Genomic DNA, 23,608 nt, shown 5'->3' with positions numbered 1-23,608 from the left:
CCCCCGGGCGCCTCTGGGAGGCCAGATCCGCGGACCCACCGGCGGAGCCGCGTCTACCGCCCCTCCACCTGGCCGCCCCCAAGTCTGGGTGGCGAGCCTTTTCCTTCCCCGCGCACCCCGCACACCCTCGGAGGACAGGCGAGTGTGAGCACGTGTGCACGTTGAGAGCCACCTGCGTGTGTGCCCTGTGTGTGCATATGCATGTGAGTACGTACGTGTGTGCACACGGGTGTGTGTCTGTGTCTCAGTGTGTGTCAGAGAGCAAACATTAGGTAGAGGGGTTGTTTGCAGGCATTTGGAGAACCAGGAGAGAAAGCCCCAGCAAGTGAGCCTTTCTTCAGGTGGGAAGGTTTGGGGACAGAGAGAGGCCTGCAGCAGGGGTGGTCCTGGAACTGACCTCAAGAACTGCCCCCCTCACCAGCGTGGCTCCCCACCTCACCCAAGAGCTGGCCAAGTGCTCCTCACCACCCCAGCCCTACCTGCACCACCCCTCCCCCCTGCCTTGCCCAGGTGTGGGAGGTGGGCAGAGAGGTGGTCCTGAGGCTGAGCGGTCAGTGGAAACTCAGAGCCCTGAGAAGGCGTACGGGATGCCTGTGTGACCCAGATGGGCGGTGGGAGGGCCCACCTTCCTGAGTGTCTCTGTGCTAGTAGGGGCAGCAGTTGGAGTGAGGGCCAGGGGTCCCTGACCCCTCAGGTTGCCTGATTCTTCCCCATGTGGTTACTCAGAAGTCAGATGTCCATCGAGGGTTGACTGCTGAGCAGGGTCATGGACCCCTCTGCAGAGGAGGAAGCTGAGGCCTGGAGGCAAAAAGCTACTGGGGGCCTAGCCTGGGAGATGTGCCCCAGCCCGGTGGAGATGCCTGCGGGGCAGGCACCCCAGACACCCCTTGGTGGCTGAATTCACCCTGTGTTCACTCGGGGGCTCCACGCTGACCCTGGGGTCTCAGTAGGGAGGGGCAGGGGGCAGCCCTGAAGCAGGACTGGGGGGCCCGTAGGCCAGGTGGGCCAGCTATGCACTAACCATACTCCCCCTCCAGGTGCTGTGAGGACGGACATGGGCCTATCAGAGGTGCAGGCATGATGTCGGCCCAGGAGCTCGTGGCCTGCCTCTGCCGAGAAGGTGACCACCACCTGGCCCTGGGGGAGACCCCGCTGGCCACCGCCTTCTATCTGGCTGCCTTCAGCTGCCACGCTCCCTCGGCCCTGCGGAGGGTCCGAGCCGCCCTGCCCGAGACCCGGGGGTCATCTGTGGTGGCCACCCTAGAGGCCTGGTGCCGAGGTGACAGCCAGATCCCAGCCATCCACTGGGACGGCATGGCGGTAGTCTCCCTGACGGGGACCCTGGCCTGCGCCTTCCTGGCCACCCTCTGCCCCGACCACCCTGTTGCAGCCCTGCACTCCCTGGCCAGCCTGCTGGCACACGGGCACCATGGGGAAGTGGTGCGGCGCTGCGGGGTCCTGCTGGACGCCCACTCCCAGCAGAGCCTGGAGCTGCAGCTGACCCGCGCCCTGGCCTGGGTTCTGTCCGGAACACAGGTGCACACCGGGGTGGCCAACTACATCCAGGCCTTCGTGGAGAGTGCCGACCGGACTGTGGCCTTTGTTCACATGCATCAGCAGCCCTACCTCCCTGCTCTGGTCAGAGCCCTCCAGGACTACATCTCAGAGCATCAAGAGGCTGGGGACAGTGCCAGCCAACAGGTGACCAACTGCCAGGGACTCCTTGCAGCCTTGGACCCTGGGGGCATCTGGAGTATCACATCGCCTGAAGCCCTGCTCCAGCATGGCAGGTATGAGGACTGCCGGGCAGCCTGCAGTCGGGCCCTGGAGGCTGCCCCAACGGGTTGCAGACCCCAAGGTAGGCATACCCTTCACATCCGCCAAGGACCAGGTCGAAAGTTGCTCCTGCTGTCACTTCACTGCTTGGTTAAGTCCTGCTTATGGTGGGGGTGGGGGTTGTGCTAGGGTCGGGGACACCACAGTGACAAAACGGACAGGCCCCTGACCTTACAGAGCACCAAGAAAAGAAAACAAACTTTGTGCTTTGAGAAAGCACTGTGCAACTATGCGAGGTGCTCTTTTAGCCTGCTGGTCAGGGAAGGCTTCTTGGAGGAGGCATCATTTGAGCTGAGACTGAAGGATTGGCAGCAGAAACAGAATGTGAGAAAGAACTTGGGGTGTCTATGCCACTGAATGGATCCAGCATGGCTGGCAGGGAGCGGTGGATGGGGGCAGAGGGCAACAGAAGGCTCTAAAGACAGTAGCCGCGGCTAAGCCCTCTGGCTGAGGACTTTGGATTTTCTCCTCAGAGCAGCAAGAAGTCAGGGAGGTTTTAAACTGGAGTGAGGTGCTTTGAGTTGCATTTTTCAAGTCTCCTCTGTCTGTTGTGCACAGAACGTGTCCTGGGGGCCAGACTGAGAAGAGAAACTGCCAGAGGCTGGATGCTGTCCAGGTCTGAGTTATCACTGAGACAGAAATGATAAGACTGGCTGGATGTAGTGACGGGGGGAGGAGGAGGGCACAGGGAAGGATCGAGAATGACTCTAAGAGTTCACTTTCAGCAACTAGATGGCAGAGGATGGAGAGGAGCAGACAGGAAAGGGGGCCTCAGGGGCTGGAGACACCCCCAGTTTGAGATGCTGCTCCTGCCTGGCCCCTTTGCTGGGTCCTTCCCCTGGTGGGGGCGGAAGTAGTGGGGCCATGGTTAGGAGTACCCGGGAGCCACGCACCAGCCTGCCACTCCACTCCCAACTCCCTGCCACCCGCTGGCCTCCCTGTGCACATGTGGGGGTGATGGTCGCACCCGCTTCTGAAGGTTACTGGGTAGATTCAGTGAAATTGTGTCTCAAACCCTGAAAATGGTGTCACCACTAAGTGCTCTCCAATCACCCACTAAGTTCGTCCAAAATGTTCCTTGAGCCCATCAATTGGATGTGTCCTTAGGCAGCTGGACACGTGAACTGTGAGATCCCAGGGGCATGGTCTCAAGGTGTTTGGGGATCATCCACACAAGAAGAGGTTGATGGTCATGGTACAGATCGGGAGAGCCCCCAGGACAGAGTGGGGCAGCTGGACACCTAGAGGTGGGGGCTTGGGAGCTGCCACTCCGTGGGCAGACCCACTCTTTGGGTTTGAGAAGCATTTTCACATGGCACCACACAGCACAGCACCACTGGAAGCTGGGTGCAGGCATATCCACTCCACTGATGGGGCCACCAAGGGCACACGGAGTGTTCACAGAGGCTGGAATTTGGCCCTCATGCGCTCCTAACTGCCCACCACACTGCTCCCCACAAAAGAGGACCCAGCAAAGGAGATAGGAAGACAAGAAGAAGAAGGGAACTCGGAAGCCCGCAGGGTGATGACATCTGCGTTTATGAGATGAAGAGCTGCCTCTGCCAAATCCTTGCAGAGGGGGCAGGGCATGTCTGTCCAGTGTGACTGAGAGGCTCCTGGTGATGCCAAGGTGAGATGGGGACCAGACAGAACTGAAAAGTGAGCAGATTTCTTTCTAGGAATATGCCAGAGCAGACACCCTGCAGTCCTCCTACTATCAATGACCTAAAAATGCTCAACAGAGTCACAACAGAATCCTGAGTAGGAAGCCCTTGGTGCTCAAAGCACAAAAACACAGTGGCCTGTGAGCTGGGGTCATTCAGCAACTCCCAGGGTGAGGGGCAGGTCTTTCATTTTAATGGCCAGTAGAGCCCCTGCAGGTGCCTCAGTGGGCACCTGAGGCATTGCCTCTTCTGCAATGCAGAAGATTCAGGTTCTATCCCTGGGTCAGGAAGATCCCCTGGAGGAGGGCATGGCAACCCACTCCAGTATTCTTCTTGCCTGGAGAATTCTGTGGACAGAGGAGCCTGGTGGGCTATAGTCCATGGAGTCATAAAGAGTTGGACAGGAGTGAGCAACTAAACAAAGAGGGGTTCAGAGGAACCTCTGATTTATAGCCAGTTGGTCAGAAGAACCAGTGACAACCTGGATGTACTGGGGTTCCCTGGCAGCTCAATCAGTAAAGAATCCACCTGCAATGCAGAGATCTGGATTCAATCCCTGAGTTGGGAAGACCCCCTGAAGAAAGAAATGGCAACCCACTCCAGTATTCTTGCCTGGAGAATCCCATGGACAGAGGAGCCTGGCAGGCTACAGTCCACTGGGTTGCAAAGAGTCGGACACGACTGAAGCAACTTAGCACAAAAAAACAGAGCCCCTACAGAAATCCAGAACCTCCAATGGGCCGCAGCCTCGAGGAACATGTTCTAGAAAAACTCTGCTCCCCACCCTCTAGAGACAGCAGGAAGCTGTCTGTCCTGCCTGGGTTCTGACATGGACAGGAGAACCTTCCCTACAAATCACCACCTTAATTAGGCCAAAATCACTTATGTCACTGGGAGCCACCTTATCACACTCGCAAAAGCATGGCTTACTATGTGAATGAATACATTTTGCTATAACAGACTTTTTACAAATGCAGATTCCTATAACAAACGCATTCTATTCTCGATGCTGCTTATCCAAAGTCCCTGGAAACATTGAACAAAGTCTTCCATATTTGGGAATATCCTCAGTCCTTCTTAGTAGGTGGAGATACAGGGAATAGTAGTGCTGGAAAAGACTCTTGAGAGTCCCTTGGACTGCAAGGAGATCCAACCAGTCAATCCTAAAGGAAATCAATCCTGAATATTCGTTGGAAGGACTGATACTGAAGCTGAAGCTCCAATACTATGGCCACCTGATGTGAAGAGCCAACTCATCGGAAAAGACCTTGATGCTGGGAAAGATTGAGGGCAGGAGGAGACAGGGGCAACAGAGGATGAGATGGTTGGATGGCATCACCATTCAATGGACATGAATCTGAGCAAACTCTGGGAGATAGTGAAGGACAGGAGAGCCTGGTGTGCTACAGTCCATGGGGTCGCAAAGAGTTGGACATGGCTTAGCGACTGAACAACAACAACAATACAGGGACACTCATGAGGACACCTACGTGAGGACAAGATACAGAACAAGAGTCACATCTCCCAGGGGTTGAAGTTCCCTGACTGCTTATCTTTGGAAATTTCCTGGCAGCTGTCTCCTGTTTGTTCAAGATTCCTCATTAAGAACTACTGGGGTAGATGAGAGACATAGCCATGGTTCACCCAGCATGAAAACAGAGTTGGCTTGGCCTTGAGATTAGCTGGGACCAGCAGAAAACAGTGGAAGTGATGCTGTGTGGTTCTGGAAGCCAGGCTTCATCTCCATCCTCCTGGAACCTCCCCAGTGCCATGCACAGAAGGTAACTAGTGAATCACGAGGGCACACACCAGGAGGGAGGCTCAGCCCATGGCCGACACCAACACCCCAAACATGTGAGTGTGGCCACCTTACATCTGCCTGCCCAGTCGAGCCACCAGATGGCTTTATCCATAGGAGTGATGCCAGGTAAGACCAACAGAACTGCCAGTTCAGCCCAAATTGAAGAAGAATCATGGCAAATAGAAAACAGTTGTTTTGTGGCAATTTGTTACACAGCAACGGTAGCTGATACAACTGCATACTGAGTCAAAGCATTGGTTTTTGATGCATCCTTTAACCAAAACTGACTTAAATAATACGGGACTTATAGGCTTATGTTTCCATAATAATATAATTTACAACATTCATTAATGGAAGAAAAAAGAAATTAGGGAATAAATTAGGTGAAAGTATTTTATAATATTTAACATCTCCAAAATTTAAACAACCAGGAATAGAAGAAAACTTACTTAATTGGAAAAGATAAAATCTATCAAAACCTACCAAAATATCATACTTCATGGTGATATTTTAGAACCAAGAATGTGGTGGCTGCCCACTCACCCATTTATACATCACTGCACTAGAGATGCTAGCCAATGCAATAAGGGGAAATAATAAGTCTAGAAAGGAAGAGATAAAGCAACCATTATTTCAGACAATATGATTAGCTATGTAGAAACCCCAACAGAAACAACAAAAATGTATTAGATGTAGGAGTAGAATTTAACAGGAGATTTATTTATGTTTACAGACACCAACAATGAACAGGAGCTTAATGGTTTTAAAGTACACCTTTTACTGTAGCAAAAGAAAATAATTTATTTCAATGAGTCATATGACTTTATGGAGAACACTGTAAAACTTTATTACAAGAGAATAAATAATGCCTCTGTAAGCAGAGAGATAGCCAATGTCTATGGTAGAAATATTTGATATGATAGTAGAAGAGCAAAACACCAGTAATAGACAAGACAAAGAAGAAGGAGTAAGAGCAGAAAGAGAAGGGGAGTGGGGAGAGGAGAAGATGGAGAAGAAGACAGTGGTATAGGATTTTCTCTACCAGTTAATACAAAGCTATACTAATCAATACAGAAAGATATTGACTTAAGGAATAGATGAACTAAAGCAAATTAGAGAGGCCAGAAACAGACCTATAATTATCTGGAACTTAATATATGAGAGTGAGCATTGCAAAGTTACAGGGGAAAAAAGAGGACCATGATTCAATGCATAGTACTGATTCTCTACCTCAAACCATGCAAAAACAGTAAATTCCAGGTGAATTATGTTAACAGCTAAACTTTACATTTTCTAAAAGAAAATATGAGAGAATATCTTAAGGTTCTGTGTACAGCTAGGCCTCTTAAGATGCAAAAGTAATGGAAACAATAAAGAAAAATTTGATACATTTGATTGAATTGAAATTTTTAAAGTTCTATTTTTCCCATAATTGTAGAAAATGAGAGGACAATCCACAACAGAGAGAAAATATTTGCAAAATATTCAGTGGGTAAAAGATGAGTACCCAGAGTATTTGAAGAATTCCTACATATCCATAAGGGAGAAAAAATCCAGTACAAGAGCTGGCAAATGCATTTCCCAAAAGAGAAAACACAGATGGCTAATAAACATGTGGAAAATATTCAACATCATAGTAATGATACAAATGCAAATTAAAACAATGAGATACCGCTTTCTCTACCCACCAGATTGGCAAGAAACTATTTTTAAATAAATGAGCCTCACCAGCAATCAGGAAAATGAAAATTAAAACAACAGTGGTAATATTATATAGCATGTTATATTCCCTCACCACCAGATTGTCAAAATTTTTTAATCTAACAATAAAAGATTCTGGATTTCAATAATATTGAACTAGCTGAACTAAACTGTGTGCCCCACAGATAATTATAAAATTGGGGCAAAATACAAACTGCAAATATTTGGCAGTTGAACAGTGACCAAATGCAGGCAGAAACCAGAGACTGACCCTAAAAGATGAAGACTACACAAGGTGAGATTTGTAGTTTTGCAGCTTTTTGACTCCTCAATCCACATAGGACAGCAAGTTGCCATTTTACTCATTTGAGATGTCATATGAAAGAAACTAGAGATGAGAAAAGTAGTTGCAAAGTTAGAGGGGAAATCCTAAAAAGGAGAGAGCCACATTCAGGGAGGAAAAGAGGTAAGACCGCAAATCCATGTATTACTGTTCTTCATTGTTCAGTCACTAAGTCATGACCCCACGGACTACAGCACACCAGGCTTCCCTGTCCATCACCAACTCCCAGAGCCTACTCAAACTCATGTCCATCCAGTCAGTAATGCCATCTAACCACCTCATCCTCTGTCGTCCCCTTCTCCTCCTGCCTTGAATCTTTCCCAGCATCAGGGTCTTTTCCAGTGAGTCAGCTCTTCTCATCAGGTGACCAAAGTATTGGAGTTTCAGTTTCAGCATCAGTCCTTCCAATGAATATTCAGGGTTGATTTCCTTTAAGAATGACTAGTTTGGTCTCCTTGCAAGGAGATTAAATCTGTATATTAAATCCACTTAAATCCTTGGCTGTCCACTGACCTGCACACACAAGAAACTGGGTGGCCTGAAAAAGTAACAGCTGGAAGCTGCAAGAACTAAATGGGATTTTCAGCTGCTGCCCACTTGAGAAGACAGAATTTGGAGTTTGATCCTAGCCAGTTTCAATTCAGTTCAGTCGCTCAATCGTGTCCGATTCTTTGCAACCCCAATGGACCACAGCACGACAGGCCTCCCTGTCCATCACCAACTCCCAGAGTCTACTCAAACTCATCTCCCATTGAGTCAGTGATGCCATCCAACCACCTCATCCTCTGTCATCCCCTTCTCCTCCTGCCTTCAATCTTTCCCAGCATCAGGGTCTTTTCAAATGAGTCAGCTCTTTGCATCAGGTAGCCAAAGAATTGGAGTTTCAGCTTCAACATCAAGCTTCCAATGACCACTCATTGCCTGCTAAAACAAAATTCAACTCTCTTCAAAGAAACATAACTGAACCTAGAGTCTCTACAAAAAATCAACCAGATGTCTAGTGTACAATTTTTAAAATTACTAAACATGCAAAGAAACAAAAATAAAAGGTGAGCCACCGTCAGGAGATAAAGAAGTCAACAGAAATTGACCCCGGGGTTCCCTGGTGGTTCAGTGGTAAAGAACCCACCTGCCAATGCAGGAGACACAGGTTCAATCCCTGATCTGGGAAGATCCCATATGCCTCAGAGCAACTAAGCCTGTGTGCCACAACTATTGAGCCTGTGTTCTAGAGGCCAGGAACCCTCTGAGGGGCTCCTGGCCTCCTGTCAGCCCTCATCCTCTTCATGCCGTGTCCTTGGCCACTGAGAGATTCCAGGGGCTTGTCATGAGATGCTTCAGAGGGTCCTCCACTGGAGGGTTGGAGTCTACAGGTGGCGCCCCTGGAGGACATGGCCCAACAGACAGAACCAACGCCTCTGTTCTCTCCCCAGGTGAGCGTCTGGCCACCCTGTTGGTCACCCGCGCTGCAGCGACCTTTTTCCTAGACACCGGGGCCCAAGATCTGCTTCGGGACCTGCACCGGGCCTTCCGCGAGAGCCCCTCAGGGGCTCGGAGGCAGCTCGAGGCCGTGCTCTCCGTCGGGGACCGGGAGCGCTTGCACGCCCAAGTGCAGGAGGCTGCGGACCTGGGCTTCTCCCACTTCCAGGAGACCGTGCGGAGTCGTCTCGAGCTCCGCGAGGACTCTGGCCGTGAGCTGCTGGTCCCGGTCACCCGCGCGCTCCGGGTCCTGTGTCGAGTCGCCCCGCCCGGAGCGCGCCCGGCACTGGGCGCCCGACTGGCCGAGTGCCTGCTGCTGGCCGGGGACGCGGCGGGCGCCCGCGCGCTTTGCGAGCGCTTGCTGCGGCCCTCGCTCACCGGGGACCGCGCCGGGGACTGCGCGCCCCTGATGGCGCTGCGCGGCTTCTGCTCGCTACACTCTGGCGACTCAGGGAGCGCCCAGGAGGACTTCCAGGCGGTGGTGGAGCTGGGACCGCCGCATCTGAGCGGCTGCTTGCGCGCCCTGTGTGGCCGCGGGCTGCTGAGAGTGCTGGCGGGCAGCGCCTTCCTGGGCGCACTGGACTACGTTACCGCCTGCCGCCTAGGCCCCGAGGAAACTCTGCTCGTCACCAAGACCTACGTGCCCTGGAACCAACGGGGGCTGCTGCTGACCGTGCTGCGCGAGGAGGGCCGCAAGATGCTGCAGCGGAGGCCAGAGCCAGGACCCAAGAGCTGGCGGGGTCGCCGGACTAAGGCCGAGGAGACAGACAGCCCCGCTGTGCAGGAAGGGTAAACACTAGCCCCGCGCACCCACCTGGGGCTGCTGCTTCATTCTGGTCTGCTCCAAGGTAGTCGGGGTGTGTGCCCTACCACTTTATAGATGGGTAAACAGAGGCAGGGAGTTGCTAGGTGATTTCCCTAAGGCACTGGTGGGGGGTTTAGTCCTGGGGCCCAGATCTTGGACCCTTGGTCCCAAAGGGCAGATACATTGTGCACTTAGAAAATTAGAAACTCAAAAATGGAAATGAAAAAAACAGAACTTACCCATCATCCCAGTGTTTGCATTCCCTTGTTTCTCTTTGTGCATATAAAATAGAGTTCACAAAACTGAATTTGTGCTCAATATGCAAATATAACCCACGTTTTTACTCACTGGATCATGAGCATTTCTTCTGCTGCTATTTACCTTTCTCAGACAGCCTGGTATACCGCTCATCCTGTGAACATCCCATCAGGGCTTTGGGCATTTCCAGCTCCTCTGCTCTTAGTTATAATGCTACCCAGGTAACATCCAGTCTTGGACTATTCTGCCCTAAAGATTCGACAGAAGCTGAGTTCTGGGATCAGAGGGCAAGGCTCCCTGTGAGGCCCTTGACCTTAGAGCTGCCCACCTGCCCATCAGACCACATGCTCCAGCCCTGATGCTCCTTCTGCAAATTTCTTTGGCAGTCCAGTGGGTGAACCTGCAGATGTTTTGATTGGCATTTCTCTGGTTGCTGGGAGGTGGTGAGAAGGTGTTTTAGCGAAACTAACAACACTGAGCTGGGGGGCCCCTGGTGTGTTTGATGTCAGCATCCTCATCCCTACAACACACACACACACACACACACACACACACACACACACACACACACACACACACACACTGGCTTCCTGGGCCCCACACTGGTTCCTTCATTTGCATCACTTTGATTTGCTGGTGAGGAGGAATTTTCTTGTAGGAGATTTGGGGCCCTTTATATCTGTTCTCTTGGGAACCATCAAATTCCCGGCTCCAGCTGTGTCCCAGTAGGCGCTCATGCTCATTCCCAAGAGGGCCCCGGGGTCATTCCAAGTGCAGCTTTGCCAACCACACACCTGAGCCCTGCAAGGCCAACACTGTTAGCTGTTTTTGCAGAAAAGAAAACTAGGGCAGAGTGGGCTGGGGGTCAGCATACAGCCTCCCTTCCTCATCTGTGAAATGCCTGCCCCATAGGGCGGGAGAGGGTCAGAAAGGGCAGCTCTGGGCTCTGCAGCCAGCATGAGCCGGGACCCTCCTGCAGAAACCTGGTCTCTGAGATGCAGCAGGAAGGGAGCTGCATGGACAAGGTGCAGGAAGTAGGATTTGCCTGCAGCCCACCTCCTGGGCAGATGGAAGGGGTGTAGGGAAGGGTCAGCTCTCCCCTAGCTGCTCTCTCCACAGGGACGCCCACGGCGTGCACCACCTGGCCACGCTTCTGACGGAACTGGACACGGAGGATGAGGCTTCACGCCTCCTGGCAGCTGATGCCCTGTACCGCCTGGGCCGCCTGGACGATGCCCACAAGGCCCTGCTGGCAGCCCTCTCCCGGAGGCCTCAGGCGGCCCCTGTGCTGGCGCGGCTGGCCCTGCTGCAGCTCCGGAGGGGATTCTCCTATGATGCCAACCAGGTGACAGGGCCCCAGTGGGCCACGGCAGGGCAGCTTGACACAGGGCACACTGCTGTGGAGGGCACCAGGCCCCCACTGGCCCCTCGTTCAACACCCTGCACCCAGACTTGTCCCAGCCCCAGCTTGTCCCAGGCACAGCTTTTCTCAGCCCCAGTTCTGCCACCTCCAGCAGGTCCTCACCTCTCTGACCCTCAGTCTCCTCAACTGTACCCTGGCCTTTCATATTCTCATGAGAATTAGCTGCAGCAGGTACCCCAGGGTCCAGCCAACCTCCATCATGCAGTAGTGCTCTGTATTTGCTTTTGTTGTTATGAAGAAAAAGCCATGAGCTGAGTGTCAGCAGAGCTTAGTCCCAAATCTCCCAAGTAAACTAGGCTTGCTGGTGACCCTGTCCCAGGGTGGAGGAGCAGCAGAGGAGCCCCCAGGCCCTCCAGCCTGCTCTCCTCACTCGGATACCACTTGGCTCCCAGGAGCAGTGTGACTTCACCTCCCTCAGGTCCTGTGAGGGCAGATCATGTTCCCGGGGGGAAAATGTCAGGCTTTGGGGCAGGGCTGTGGAAGCTGTCAGCCTCCTTCTTCCCCTCTGGCCTGTTTTGGGCTCTGGTCGCCCTGAGTTGGTAAGGGTGGGAGGGAAGGATGCTCTGGGTCCTGCCGGTCCTGCTCTGGGACCGGCGTCCACACAAGTGCAGTGGGCAGGGGCAGCATCGGGTCGGTCTCTGTGAAGTTATGTTCCGCCCCCTCCCCACTCACTCCGCCCAGAGCAGGGACAGGTCCCAGGGTCCCTCCTGGTGCCTTCTGAAGGACTCTCCGGGCCTCTGTCACTTTATTAGTTTGAAAGCCCGCTTTCCCTGAACTCAGATCTGCCGTGCGCAGGTCCGTGAGGCCAGATCTCTGCCTGCAGGTAATGGAGGAGGAGGCGGCGCGGCTCAAGGAGGCTAAGACCACCACCACCCCGGCCCGAAGTCCCTCCCCCGAGAGCCACGCCCCCATGAGCCACGCCTTTTCCTGCCACGCCCCTGCAAGCCTCTTCCCTGAGCGGAGGATGGGGGTGGAGCTGTCTGGGCGGGCCTCAGAGAGGACCCAGTGGTGACACCAGTTCCCTTGCAGCTGGTGAAGAAGGTGGTCCAGTCCGGGGACACGGCCTGCCTCCAGTCCACCCTGGCTGTCTTCTGTCACGAGGACCGGCAGCTGCTCTGGGGCCATTGCCACGCGAGGGCCCTGGCCATCCTGCGGGCACGACCAGGAGGGGCCGAGGGCGGGGCCCACACCAGGGAGGCCATCGCCTACCTCTCTCTGGCCATCTTTGCCTCAGGTAAGAGCCTCCCGCCCCCCTCCTCCCACCCCCATTCTGCCAGGTACCTGGGGATAAGGGGAGCCTGTGCCATGTGGAGAAGGGGTGTTGTCAGGCACCAGGGGTCTGAGCACATGCTTGGTTTACGGTGTTTCATGACCCCTGGCCACCCTCATGCTAAGGCCTAGGAGAGGGACCAGTCAGCTGGGGCCTGAGCTGGGACCCTCCCCTGTATCCTGGGCTCCATCCCACACATCCAGGCCCTGAGGGCAGGGGGACCAGGCTGGCACTTTCATGCCTGCAGCCATTCCATAACCAGGTCCTCATATCCTTCCCGCCTTGTCCCTCCCTTCACCTCACCTCAGATGCAGCTGCAGTGCCCCCTCCTCTAGGAAGCCCTTCTGACTGTCCAGCAACTCTGCCAGACACCACCCATCCAGGTTGGGCTCCTGGAGCCAGGCTGTGTTGCACAGCCAGGGCCTCCAGGCCAATCCAGACTGCTCCCCAGTGTGTCTTGGTGCCCAGCAGTCTGTGAGCTCCCCAGGTGACCCCAGAGCTGGTGCACCCCTTCCCCCAACCCCTTGGGCACCAGGGCAAGTGCAGAAACTGCTGGGTGAGGGCAGACACACTGAACCTGGCCGTGCTCAGCTCACATCCTGACACCACGCCCTCTTCCTTCAGGAAATAAGGCCACTGAGTCCCTGCTCGCCCGTGCCCGCTGTTACGGCTTCCTGGGCCAGAAGAAGACGGCCATGTTCGACTTCACCTCCGTGCTGAGGGCTGAGCCGGGGAATGCACAGGCACTCTGCGGCCGGGCACTCCTGCACCTGTCCCTGGACGAACAGAAGGTACCGGCCCCACGCTCCCCACTTGGGACAGGGCAGGTGGTGGTGCTCAGGGGAGGCCTTGCCCTCCTTCTCAGCCTGCCAGGAAAGAGGACGCAGGGCCAGGCATCGAGTGTGACACATGCATCAAAACCCCGCCCACTCCGGGGCTCACGGAGCCTCACCGTCACATCCCTGGTTTCAGGTAGCCGTTCGCTCTCATCTGAAGAGTCCCGGTGCCCCCAGCTTCCATCAGTGTGAATGGATGTGCAAAGCCTCGGGCTTACTGGGGGGCCCCACCTTAGAGTAAAGAGGCCTTGGCTGCCTCTTGGGTGCCACCCTGAGCTATGGTGCCACCCAGGACCTATGGTTTCAGGTGGTTGGCATACAGGGGTGGGGGTGGGAGGTGACCCACTGCCAGGCCCAGGGCAGGTACTTTCCACAGAGAAGCTGTGTTCAGAGGCAGCCACAGCCAAACAGCCCTGGAATAGGGCATTTGCAGCCAAGAGCGATGTCATGGGTGAGAAACTGAAACCAGCTGTCTGCTCTGATGCTTCGCTGGGTCAACGTACAGCCCAGAGGTAACCAGCCTGCCAGGTTTCTGAATTCCTTGAGGACTGGAGTCCCAGAAGACAAGGAAAAGTGATCCATCCAAGATACCACTGGGATGAGAGCATCTGAAGATGGTGCTTCTGCCTGCCAGGGTATCGCGTTTCCCCCCGAGGGCGCTGGCACCTGGTATGTGTTCCAGCCTGGGCACGCACGTGTGGTTGGAAACCCAGCCCTCTGCAGGCCCCTTCCTGCACTGGGAAAGCACCTGGGTTCTCAGAGATGAGCCCACTAAACAGAGACAGGATTCAGCCAGGAGGCGGACCCCTGGAGCCCCGCCCCTGGCTGCTCTCACTATGCCAGCAGCTCCTCTGAGAGGTGCCTCAGAAACATCTCTAAGCAGAGGCTACTCCACCTTGTGCCCCCCACCCCAAACTTCCTTCTCCTGGAGATGGGCTGAGGCCAAGTGCCCACAAGCCCTCCAGCCTTTCACTAAGAGAGAAGCTCTGCGTCAGCCTGCGAGGGTCCGGAATCCAGAACCCTTCTCCCCCACCTCTAACTTTCTGAGCAAATCCTGAAACATCTCTGAGCTTTGTTTCAACATCAGTAAAATGGGGGGATGGGTGCTTGTTCAAGGTTATCAGATCCTCAGCTTTGAGGTGGAAGTGCTTATTCAAGGCTGTCAGATACTCAGCCTGTTGTGTGCGAGTGTGCTCAGCCATGTCTGACTCTTTGAGACCCCATGGACTGTAGTCTTCCAGGTTCCTCCGTTCGTGGAATTTTCCAAGCAAGAATACTGGAGTGGATTGCCATATCCTACTCCAGGGGACCTTCCTGACCCAGGGGTCAAATCCATGTCTCTTGCCTCTCCTGCATTGGCAGGTAGATTCCTTACAACTGCACCCCCTGGGAAGCCCCATTCAGCCTGGTGCCTGGCCCTCAGTGAGGGCTCCATGGGTGGCAGCTGGGATTCCCATGAGCCAGCACAGAATTGGACTTCTTTCTTGCAAAGGTAACCAGCCAATAGGTTTACCACTGGCCAGCACCAGGGTCAGGTAGGATCCAGGTCATGGTCTAGGGAGGATTAGAGAGGACCGTACTTCCATCCAGCCATCTAAGGACTCTATCTCTCTAAGACCTTGTTCCCCACACACTTGCTCCTGGAGAACCCCATTCCTGGACTTTAAAAGTGTGTGGCTAGAAGAGGTAATAGATATTGGGCTTCTGAAAACAAAATACCTAGATGAAATACATGACAACTGTCTTCACGCCCTGAACAACAGACAGTGGAGACCTGCCATCCCTGAGAGAAGGGAAACCACAAAAGGGGAGCCCCAGGGGAGCCCCACAATAACCTGACTTTCTGCCTGGGGAGCCTTTCCTGTTACTCACCAGGAGGTGGGGCAGTCGGCTTGCTGAGCTGAGGAGGCAGAGACTGGGATTTCTGGCTGGTGCAATAGCTGAAATTTGCAACGAAGGGCAAAGGAGAAAATGGGGCTATGCAGAGGGGAGAAGTCTTCGTGGGATTCCAGGTGAGTTCTTGTCTGAGCTGATCTGCACATGCAGGGGCCCCACAGAGCTCACGGGTGGCAGGAGATCTTGGAATCCTGACCCCACCAGAGCAGAGACTTTTCTGAATACCTTAGGCACTCAGCTGAGACCATGTCCTAAGTAAAGATCATGTTTTTAGTCACTTCAGTCATGTCTGACTTTTGTGACCCAGTGAACTGTAGCCCGCCAGACTCCTCTGTCCATGGGATTTCCCAGGCGAGAATACTGGAGTGGGTAGCCATTTCCTTCTTCAGGGGACCTTCCCAACCCAGGGATCAAATCAACGTTTCCTGCTTGACAGGCAGATTTTTTACCACTGAGCCACTAGGGAGGCCAAGTCAAGGTCATATTTTAGAACTAAATTTAAAACTGAAATGGATCTGCCCTCACAAGGAACAAAACCAAATCTAACAGAACCAAAATGAGCCACCAGAATAAAACACAACCTCCTTTATGAGATGGTGACATAGTCCAGACTCTACAATGTACCATCTATAACTTCCAGCCCAAAATCAAAAAACTGCTGAACACACAGAGAACCAGGAAATGTGACCAATAATCAGAAAACTAAGTACTCAATAGAAACAGAACTTGAGATGGTGCAAATGTTGAAATTAACAGATAAAGGTGTTAAAACAGGGATTATAAACATGTAAAGAACATCAAGGAAAATTTTTCATAATGAGTGAACAGATGGAAAATCATAGCAGAGAAACAGAAACTATAGAGAAGAATCAAGTGGAAATTCTGGAGCTGAAAGGTGTATCTAAAATTTTAAATTTACCAGATGGGCTTAACAGCTGGCTGGAAACTGCCAAGAAAAGGTTAGTAAAATTAAGGATGGACCAGTAGAAATTATCCAGTCTGAAGAACAGAGTGGGGGAAACGATTTTCTTCTTAATGAAGGGAGCTTCAGCGACCTCTGGGATGATACCAAGCAGTCTGGCATGTGTATAACTATAGTCCCAGAGGAGAAACAATGGGGCAAATATATGTGCATGTATTTATATTAATACATGTATTTGTTGTTGTAAAACTATTTGAAGAAATAATACCCCAAAATTTTACAAGAAGCTCAACAAATCCCAAGATGATAAACACAAAGAGAACCACACTTGGGCACACCTTGATCAAATTTCTGAAAACAAAGGATAAAGAGAACACATTCAATGCAGCCAGAGGGAAAAAGAAATATTATATATAGTAGAACAACAGTAACAGTCCAACTCAATGGACATGAGTTTGAACAAACTCCAGGAGATAGTGAAGGACAGGGAAGCCTGGCATGCTGCAGTCCATGGGGTTGCAGAGTCAGAGATGACTGAACAACAGAAGAGCAGTATGAGCAATGACTGACTTTTCAGAGAAACAGTGGAAGCCAGAAGGCAATGGGATGGCATTTCTAGAGACACATTTTGTACCTATGGGCTTCCCATGGGCCCATGTACCTATGGGCTCAGTGGTAAAGAATCCACCTGCCAATGCAGGAAATGCAGGAAACCCAGGTTCAATCCCTGGGTTGAGAAGATCCCCTGGAGGAAGAAATGGCAAGCTACTCCAGTATTCTTGCCTGAAAAACCCCATGGACAGAGCAGCCTGGCTAGCTACACAGTCCATAGCGTCAAAAGAGTCAGACATGACTGAGCAACTGAGCGAGCAACTTTGTAATCTATAGGACAACAACTAGAAAATGTTAAAGAGAGGCAGAGTTTCTTGATTTGTTATGTTGTGTTTTTGTTTTGGCCACAGTGCAGCTTGCAGGATCTTAGTTCCCTGACCAGAGATCAAACCTGTGCCCCCTGAAGTGGAATGTAGAGTCCTAAGCACTGGGCAGTCAGGAAATTCCCAAAAAGAGGCAGAGTTAAGAGGCTAAAGGAGGAACTAAAATAAAATACTAAACCTATTCAATTAACCCAAAAGAAGGTAGAAAAGGAGGGGAAAAGACATCAAAGAACAAAGAAAAGGACAACTAGAAAACCAACAAGATGATGGACCTGAGGGTGGTTTCACGGCTCCTGACTGTTGGCCAGGTCAGAGGTCAGATGCAAATGACTCACCAGGGTCAAGGCTCTCCTAAAGGGCCCAGCCTCCCTGGGCCTCATGTGCTTCCACAGCACCATCAGGGCCTCCAGACTCCTCTTCCCCTCCTCACCTCCGAGCTGCAGACTCAGCCCCTGGCCTCTGGCCCTTCTGCTGCCAGCCCAAGCCCCACTCTGTGCCATAGCAGGTTCTTGATCAGCGTGGCCCTTCTGGGGCTCCAGACCATCATCCCTGTACAGAACTCTGATACCATTGCTGTTAACTTCACCACACGCTGCCTTGACAGCTCACCCTACAGGCCCTCCTGTTGACTGACTCTCACCCTATGGTGAAAGGGCAGGGACTGGGCCATCTGCCCGTTCTGGTATCCCCAACACTAAGGCACTGAGAGGAACACAACAAATATGGGACAATTTCTGCCACCCACCCTGCCCTCCTCCCCTTGCAGGAGGCTGTGGACGACATCCTCTCCGCTCTGAGGCTCAGCCCGAGAACCACAGTTCCCGAGATCCTCTCCCTGAAGCCGGAGGCCCAGGCCCTCATCACCCAGAGCCTCTCCTCCCACTGCCGGGCCCTCCTGAGTCAGCTGCCGGACACAGGGGCCCGCCTTGGTGACGAGGATGCCCAGAACCTCCTGGCTGCAGGGAAGGCACTGATCAAAATTGATGCCAGGCAGCCCCTCTGGCACATGCTCCTGGCAGATGCGCTCGCTGCGGTGGGTATGTGTCTGCCCAGACACGGGACGTGAGCATCGTCCCTACTCCTTCCACCTTGGACTCTTTTCTGTAAAATGCGAGAAAGAGACCCTGGACTCAGTGGCATCTAAGGTACCTCCCACACTGAGTCCCAGGACTCGTGACCTGTTCCCATGTGGGTCCCCTGTGCAACTTTGTCCACTGGGAGATGAGATGAAGCCGTGATTTGGGGTTTTGTGAAAGGCTCAGATGCTCAGGCCTCCTCTTTAACTCATGCATTTATTCAAATGTTTACTGACTGCCCTGTTCTGGTTGAGACTGTCTTAGGCCCACATGTGCCAAAACGTCAGTCTTTACTGCAAAATCCTGAGAATATTTCAGCACTAAATTGAACGGGGAGCTCTCTCTGCAACCTGCATTTCCTGGGCATGTCGTCTTCACTTCCAAGCTTGTGAGGTGCCCCCATCAAGGCCTTTGGGGCCCCTGGGGGCTGCTCTGATCCCATGCAGCCCTACTCAGGAGAGAAAGCAGGTCCGTGCAGTGACCATGGTGAGGGGGCTCTGAGTCCTGCTGCTCCACCTGGGGGTCATGGAGTTTAATGACACCCCCTAGGTGGGGGGTTTAGTCATCAGGTGAATCCATGTGACCAACAAGGTGCCACTATGCCCCTCTGTTCCCTGCTCCTTCCTTCTGGGACTAAGGCCCTCCATTAACAGGCCACTCTCAGAGCCAGCGCTGAACAAAAGATGCTGTACTGAGCTTCCCAGTGTCCCCCCCACTGCCCAAGCCCCACCATGACTGTCCTTCCCCAATCCCTGACAGGCAGCTTTGAGGAGGCCAGTGCCCATCTGCAAAAAGTCCTGCACCCCACCCCTCCATCAGAGGCAGCCCGGGCCCGGCGTGGGCTGCTCCGGCTCAAGAAGGGGGATGTGGTGGCCGCTGCACAGGACCTGCAGTGCCTTGCAGAGATGGATGCCCAGGACCTTGGCTTCCTGCTGTGTCTCCTGGAGGCTTCGGAGCGGCAGAGCCTCACTCAGGTGGGCACAGCACCCCTCGGAGTCCCAAGCCCAGCCCCTCTCCAGCACCTGGGGTGTGAGACCCCCAGGTGGTAGAAGCCAAGAGCATCAGCAGGCCAGTCAAGAACCCCTGCACAGCCTGGGGCAAGAATTTCATCTCTTTTTGCTTCCACAGGCTCTGTCACTCCAGGTCCATCAGGAAAACAGAACCACACTAGGGGTTTCAATGAGGGGTCAATATGGAAGTTGGCTTGATGGGCATTAGGGACAGAAAGAGCTAAGGGAGCCATGAGCAATGTAGGGGAGCGGCCCTTGTAGGGCTGAGCAGGCCAAAACTGATAGTGAAAGTCGGTCAGTCGTGTCTTTGCTACCCCATGGACTGAATTCTCCAGGCCAGAATACTAGAGTGGGTAGCCTTTCCCTTCTCCAGAGGATCTTCCCAACCCAGGGATGGAACCCAGATCTCCCGCATTGCAGGCAGATTCTTTACCAGTTGAGCTACAAGGGAAGTCCAAGAACATATCAAGGAAGCCCTGAGCGGACCAAGGAGCGTGTTATCAGGACCGAGAACCAGAGGGGCAGCTGCGAAGCCCAGAGATCTCAGAGTCCTGGGCTAAAGTCTCAGAGCCCAGAGGAAGGGGAGGAGGGCTGTGAGCTAGGAGAAGGGAGCTAGGTTGAGGTCTTGGAGTTCACAAGACAGGGCTGGGCAAAGGTGTGTCTCTGAGTTCGTAGAAGGGCTGGGCAGGGAGACGAGCGCTGGGCCGGGCCGCCTGGAGACGGGTTTCGCTGCTGCGAGAATTCCTGAGACGCTGGGCCGTTGCTGGGCGACGCGGGCCAACCCGGAAATAAGACGGAAGTAGTGGCGCCCCGTTTCCGGCGGTACTACGCCTGCGCGGCTGGTGGCATCTTGTCACTTTCCACTCCTATTTCGTAGAACCCACAGGTGAAGCAAGAAGAGGTGGAATACTTGCCATGGGCCACGCGGGGGGTTGACTCTCTTGCTGATGCTCTTAACCTCTCCCGTAGAGAGGGCGCTGCACCTAGAGATAGAGTCACCGATCCTCTGTGGCGGGGCCGGGAAGACAAGACCACGCGCTCATCTCCTGAGTGCCCTGTGCTTTCCTGGGGACAGGCGGGGGCCGGGGGCGTTGGTATCACCTGGCTGCATGGGAGAGGGAGGGACAGCGGGAGAGGCAGCATCTGGTTTGTTCCCCATCAGGCCTTGGGGAGCCACTGTGGGTTCTTGAGAGCAGGAGGAGCCAAGGGAGGCAAGCGGATTTATCCGGGGCAGTTGGGGAAAGGAGGCAAGGCATTTTGGCAGGTTTGAAGAGTGGACTTCCGCCACGCTCAGAAAAAGAAAGTGAGCCTGGGGGGCAGAGGGGTGGCATTGGCCCTTGGAGCTGCTCCACCCAGATGGGGGCAGCCAGGGCCTCAGTCCAGCAGTCCCCAGGGAAAGAGTGCTAGGATGGACATCACCCTCTGACCTCTGGCCCTGCCCTGCTGCATCCATGGGGCAGAGGGTGAGTCCACCACAGCCTTCCTGGACACACCGGGGGCACCTGGAGAGTGTCTCCCTGGCCTTGACTCTGGCTCTGCTGGGCCTGCGGGAGCAGCTGGTTGGTTAGTGAAGTGAGAAGAGCGCTAGCACAGAGCAGACCCTGATCTGGGGTCCAGGAGGGGGCTCCGGGAACAGGCTGGGCAGAGGGGCATTCGCTGCTGTCTTGGGGCTGGGCAGCCTTGCGGGGAGGGAGAAGGCTGGCCAAGGCCCCATCAGAGGGGGAGGGGCAGAGGGAAGAGAGGAGGTCACCCAGGTAAGAGGAGCTGGGACCGCAAGTGAGACAGTAGGGCTGTGAGAAGCAGAAAGACACCCAAGCAGGATGAAGGGATTGCAAGGGGGTGGTCACTTCCCTGTGTGCCTCCATACACTACCCCCAGAAGAAGCAGACAGCATCTGCACGGGGGAGTGGGCAGCAGCTGACTATGCAGGGCTCGGAGGGGATGGCCTGACCTCCCTCCCTCTGTCCCTTCTGTGCAGGCCGCAGCCCAGGAAGCTGACACCCTCCTGAACTCAGGACAGCCCCGCCAGGCGCTCGGCTACTGCTCGCTGGCCGTCCTGGCGGGCGGCAGCAGCACCTGTCACCTGCGCCGTCGGGCCACCTGCCTGGCTGAGCTACGGGAGTTTAGCCGAGCACTTGGGGACCTAGACCATGTGCTCCGAGAGGGCTCGAGGGACAGTGACCTCCAGACGCAGGTGGAGGACTTCTGCTCCCGGGGCCGCCTGCTGCTGGGTCTGGGGGATGAGGCTGGGGCTGCGGGGGCCTTCACCAAGGCCCTCCACCTGGCACCCACCCAGGCCCAGAGCAGCCTGTGGGAGCGGCCAGGCCGGGCTCCAGCCACCCACATACTCTTGTGCCAGGCACGGTGTTGCCTGGTTGAGCAACGCTACAGTGAGGCCTGGACAGTGGCCAAGGCTGGCCTCCTGTTGGACCCAGAGCACAGCGGCCTGAAGAGGCTGAAGGCGAGAATCCGGAGGGAGGCGTCCTCTGGCTGCCGGCTCCACTGACCAGCACTCCCCAGGCCCAGCTGTGGGGCCACCCTGTCGTCATCATTCTTCATTCAGCCTCTGGGGAGGTTGCTCGAGGAGGTGCTCCCCCACCCTCTCCCTCTTCCTAGTCCTGGGTGGGTTGGCAGATGGCCAGCCTTGGGCAGCAGAGTAAAGAGCTCCCCACCTGCCTGGAACAACCATCCTAGGAAGCTCAGAGCCTCTTCCCTCAACAGCGACCTAGTCCTCAAAGCTGGGGCCCTCTTGGCCCACACGTAGGGCTTGGGCCTTAGAGAGAAGTCCTGTTCCTTGTCCCTGGCTTGGGACCTGCAGGTTGAGTGGAGTTCAGGCTGGCCCCTCATAGCCCTGGGGAGATGGTGACAGCCCAGGAACCCCTTCTCCAGATGTGGAGCAGCCCTTGACCCTGGCCTGACCTCTGGCCAGACGCTCTGCAGGGCCTGCAGCCCCTCAAGGGCAAAAAACTCTCAAGCTGGGCCCCAAACCTATACTTTCATCAAGGTTGTTCTGGGCCCCAAACCTATACTTTCATCAAGGTTGTTCTCCAGTGAAGCCAGCGCCTTGGGAAGATGATATGGCTTCCCTCCCCTGCCAAGCAGAGACACCTGCCCCAAGGGGCCCCCAATGAGCAGAGCAGCCAGCCATCTACTTGGCATCCGATCTCCTGTCAAATGTAAAGGTGCTTCCTACGTGATTAAACTTACCCACCCCTACCACAGTCGGCTTGGAAAACCTTCTCTCCTGGAGGGAGTAGAGAAGTGCAGCCCTGGTCCCATTGCTGTAGGTTTCAAAGAAGCCAGGTCCAAGTTGTGCAGTTTTTCTCTCCTGTTCATGAACACAACTGCTAGACAGGCCATCGAGTAAAGCAAGGGACAGATGGTGCATTTGCTCTTCTCCCCGCAAGACGTCCTGCCCTCATCTGTCCACTCAAGGCCAGAGCTCATCACAGTGAGTTCGCAGATGCCTGACTTAACACAGCTTCCCAGGAGCTGATGGTCTTCGAAGAGCCCCCAGCCAGTCTCCCACCACCAGCTCCTCACTGCTGAGCTGGCAGAGACCCCCGCCCCGAGTCCTCCCCATCCACTTCCACGTGGGCCGGGGGTTGTTACCACATCTGCAGGTCCGTGTGAGGCCATATCCCAGCCTCCCGCCACAGCGCTCAAGTGGACAAGAACTCACAGGCCCTGGATGGCCTCCATCATAGCAGAATGATCTGGTGGTTTCGATATGAATCAGATTGTCCCCCTGAGAACACAGGCAGCACCTTGTTTTCTCAAAATCCGAGGTTACCAAGAAAATGTTTATAATGTGGTACAGAGAGCATTACCTACTCTCAAGACAATAAAGCTGTAAATTGATGTTTTAAAATTCCCTGCAGGTAAAACACCTCTTGGATCCAAAAAGAAATCAAAACTTGAATTGCAGAATATTGGAAAAATAGTAAAAAACAAACAAACAAACAACAAAAAAAAAACAGTCCAGGGGAGCCCCTATGGGTTGCAGTGCCCAGAGGAAAGTTCACACCCTGAGTGCATCACTAGCCAATCAAAATGAAGTGCATCCTAAACTTGAGAAGTTTAAAAAGGACAGTGAAATAGAGGAAATTAACAGGCAGGGATGAATAACAGGAAGCAGAAGTTAATGAATTAGGAATAGAAAAGGGAAAGAACTCAAAAATCCAAAATACAGTTCTTCAAAAATCAAACAGATGAACCAGTAGCTGACTTAATCTGGAAAGACAGGAAAGGCACAAAGCCACAAAATTTTTAGAAGTAAAAACAACACACAGGAAGTTTAACGAGTCATAAGACATCACTTTTCTCAACTCTATGCAAATAAATTTGAAGACA

General features: G+C 53.8%; 1 protein-coding gene across 1 annotated transcript; it reads left to right on the top strand.

Annotated features, from left to right (window-relative positions):
* The first annotated feature begins 29 nt into the window (after positions 1 to 29).
* Positions 30 to 22,472, top strand: TTC34 (tetratricopeptide repeat domain 34). The gene is made up of 9 exons (XM_081488461.1): positions 30 to 138; positions 1,038 to 1,858; positions 8,779 to 9,613; positions 11,007 to 11,232; positions 12,340 to 12,544; positions 13,205 to 13,371; positions 17,936 to 18,206; positions 19,005 to 19,219; positions 21,234 to 22,472. The coding sequence occupies exons 2-9, from the start codon at positions 1,078 to 1,080 to the stop codon at positions 21,759 to 21,761; spliced, it is 3,228 nt and encodes a 1,075-aa protein (XP_081344587.1). The 5' UTR covers positions 30 to 138; positions 1,038 to 1,077; the 3' UTR covers positions 21,762 to 22,472.
* Positions 22,473 to 23,608: the final 1,136 nt, after the last annotated feature.

Source organism: Giraffa tippelskirchi, chromosome 5 (assembly GCF_054371585.1).
Source record: "Giraffa tippelskirchi isolate mGirTip1 chromosome 5, T2T-mGirTip1v1.2.pri, whole genome shotgun sequence".
NCBI lineage: Eukaryota > Metazoa > Chordata > Mammalia > Artiodactyla > Giraffidae > Giraffa > Giraffa tippelskirchi.
The sequence above is the reverse complement of the archived record's forward strand: the minus strand, read 5'-3'. Positions and strand labels throughout refer to the sequence as shown.

What these genes read in the sequence shown, in the direction of transcription:
- TTC34 (XM_081488461.1), top strand. Translation starts at nt 1,078, where the DNA reads ATGATGTCGGCCCAGGAGCTCGTGGCCTGCCTCTGCCGAGAAGGTGAC. An exon ending in AACGGGTTGCAGACCCCAAG is followed by an intron (nt 1,859 to 8,778) that starts GTAGGCATACCC and finishes TTCTCTCCCCAG; the next exon opens with GTGAGCGTCTGGCCACCCTG. An exon ending in TCTCCTATGATGCCAACCAG is followed by an intron (nt 11,233 to 12,339) that starts GTGACAGGGCCC and finishes GTTCCCTTGCAG; the next exon opens with CTGGTGAAGAAGGTGGTCCA.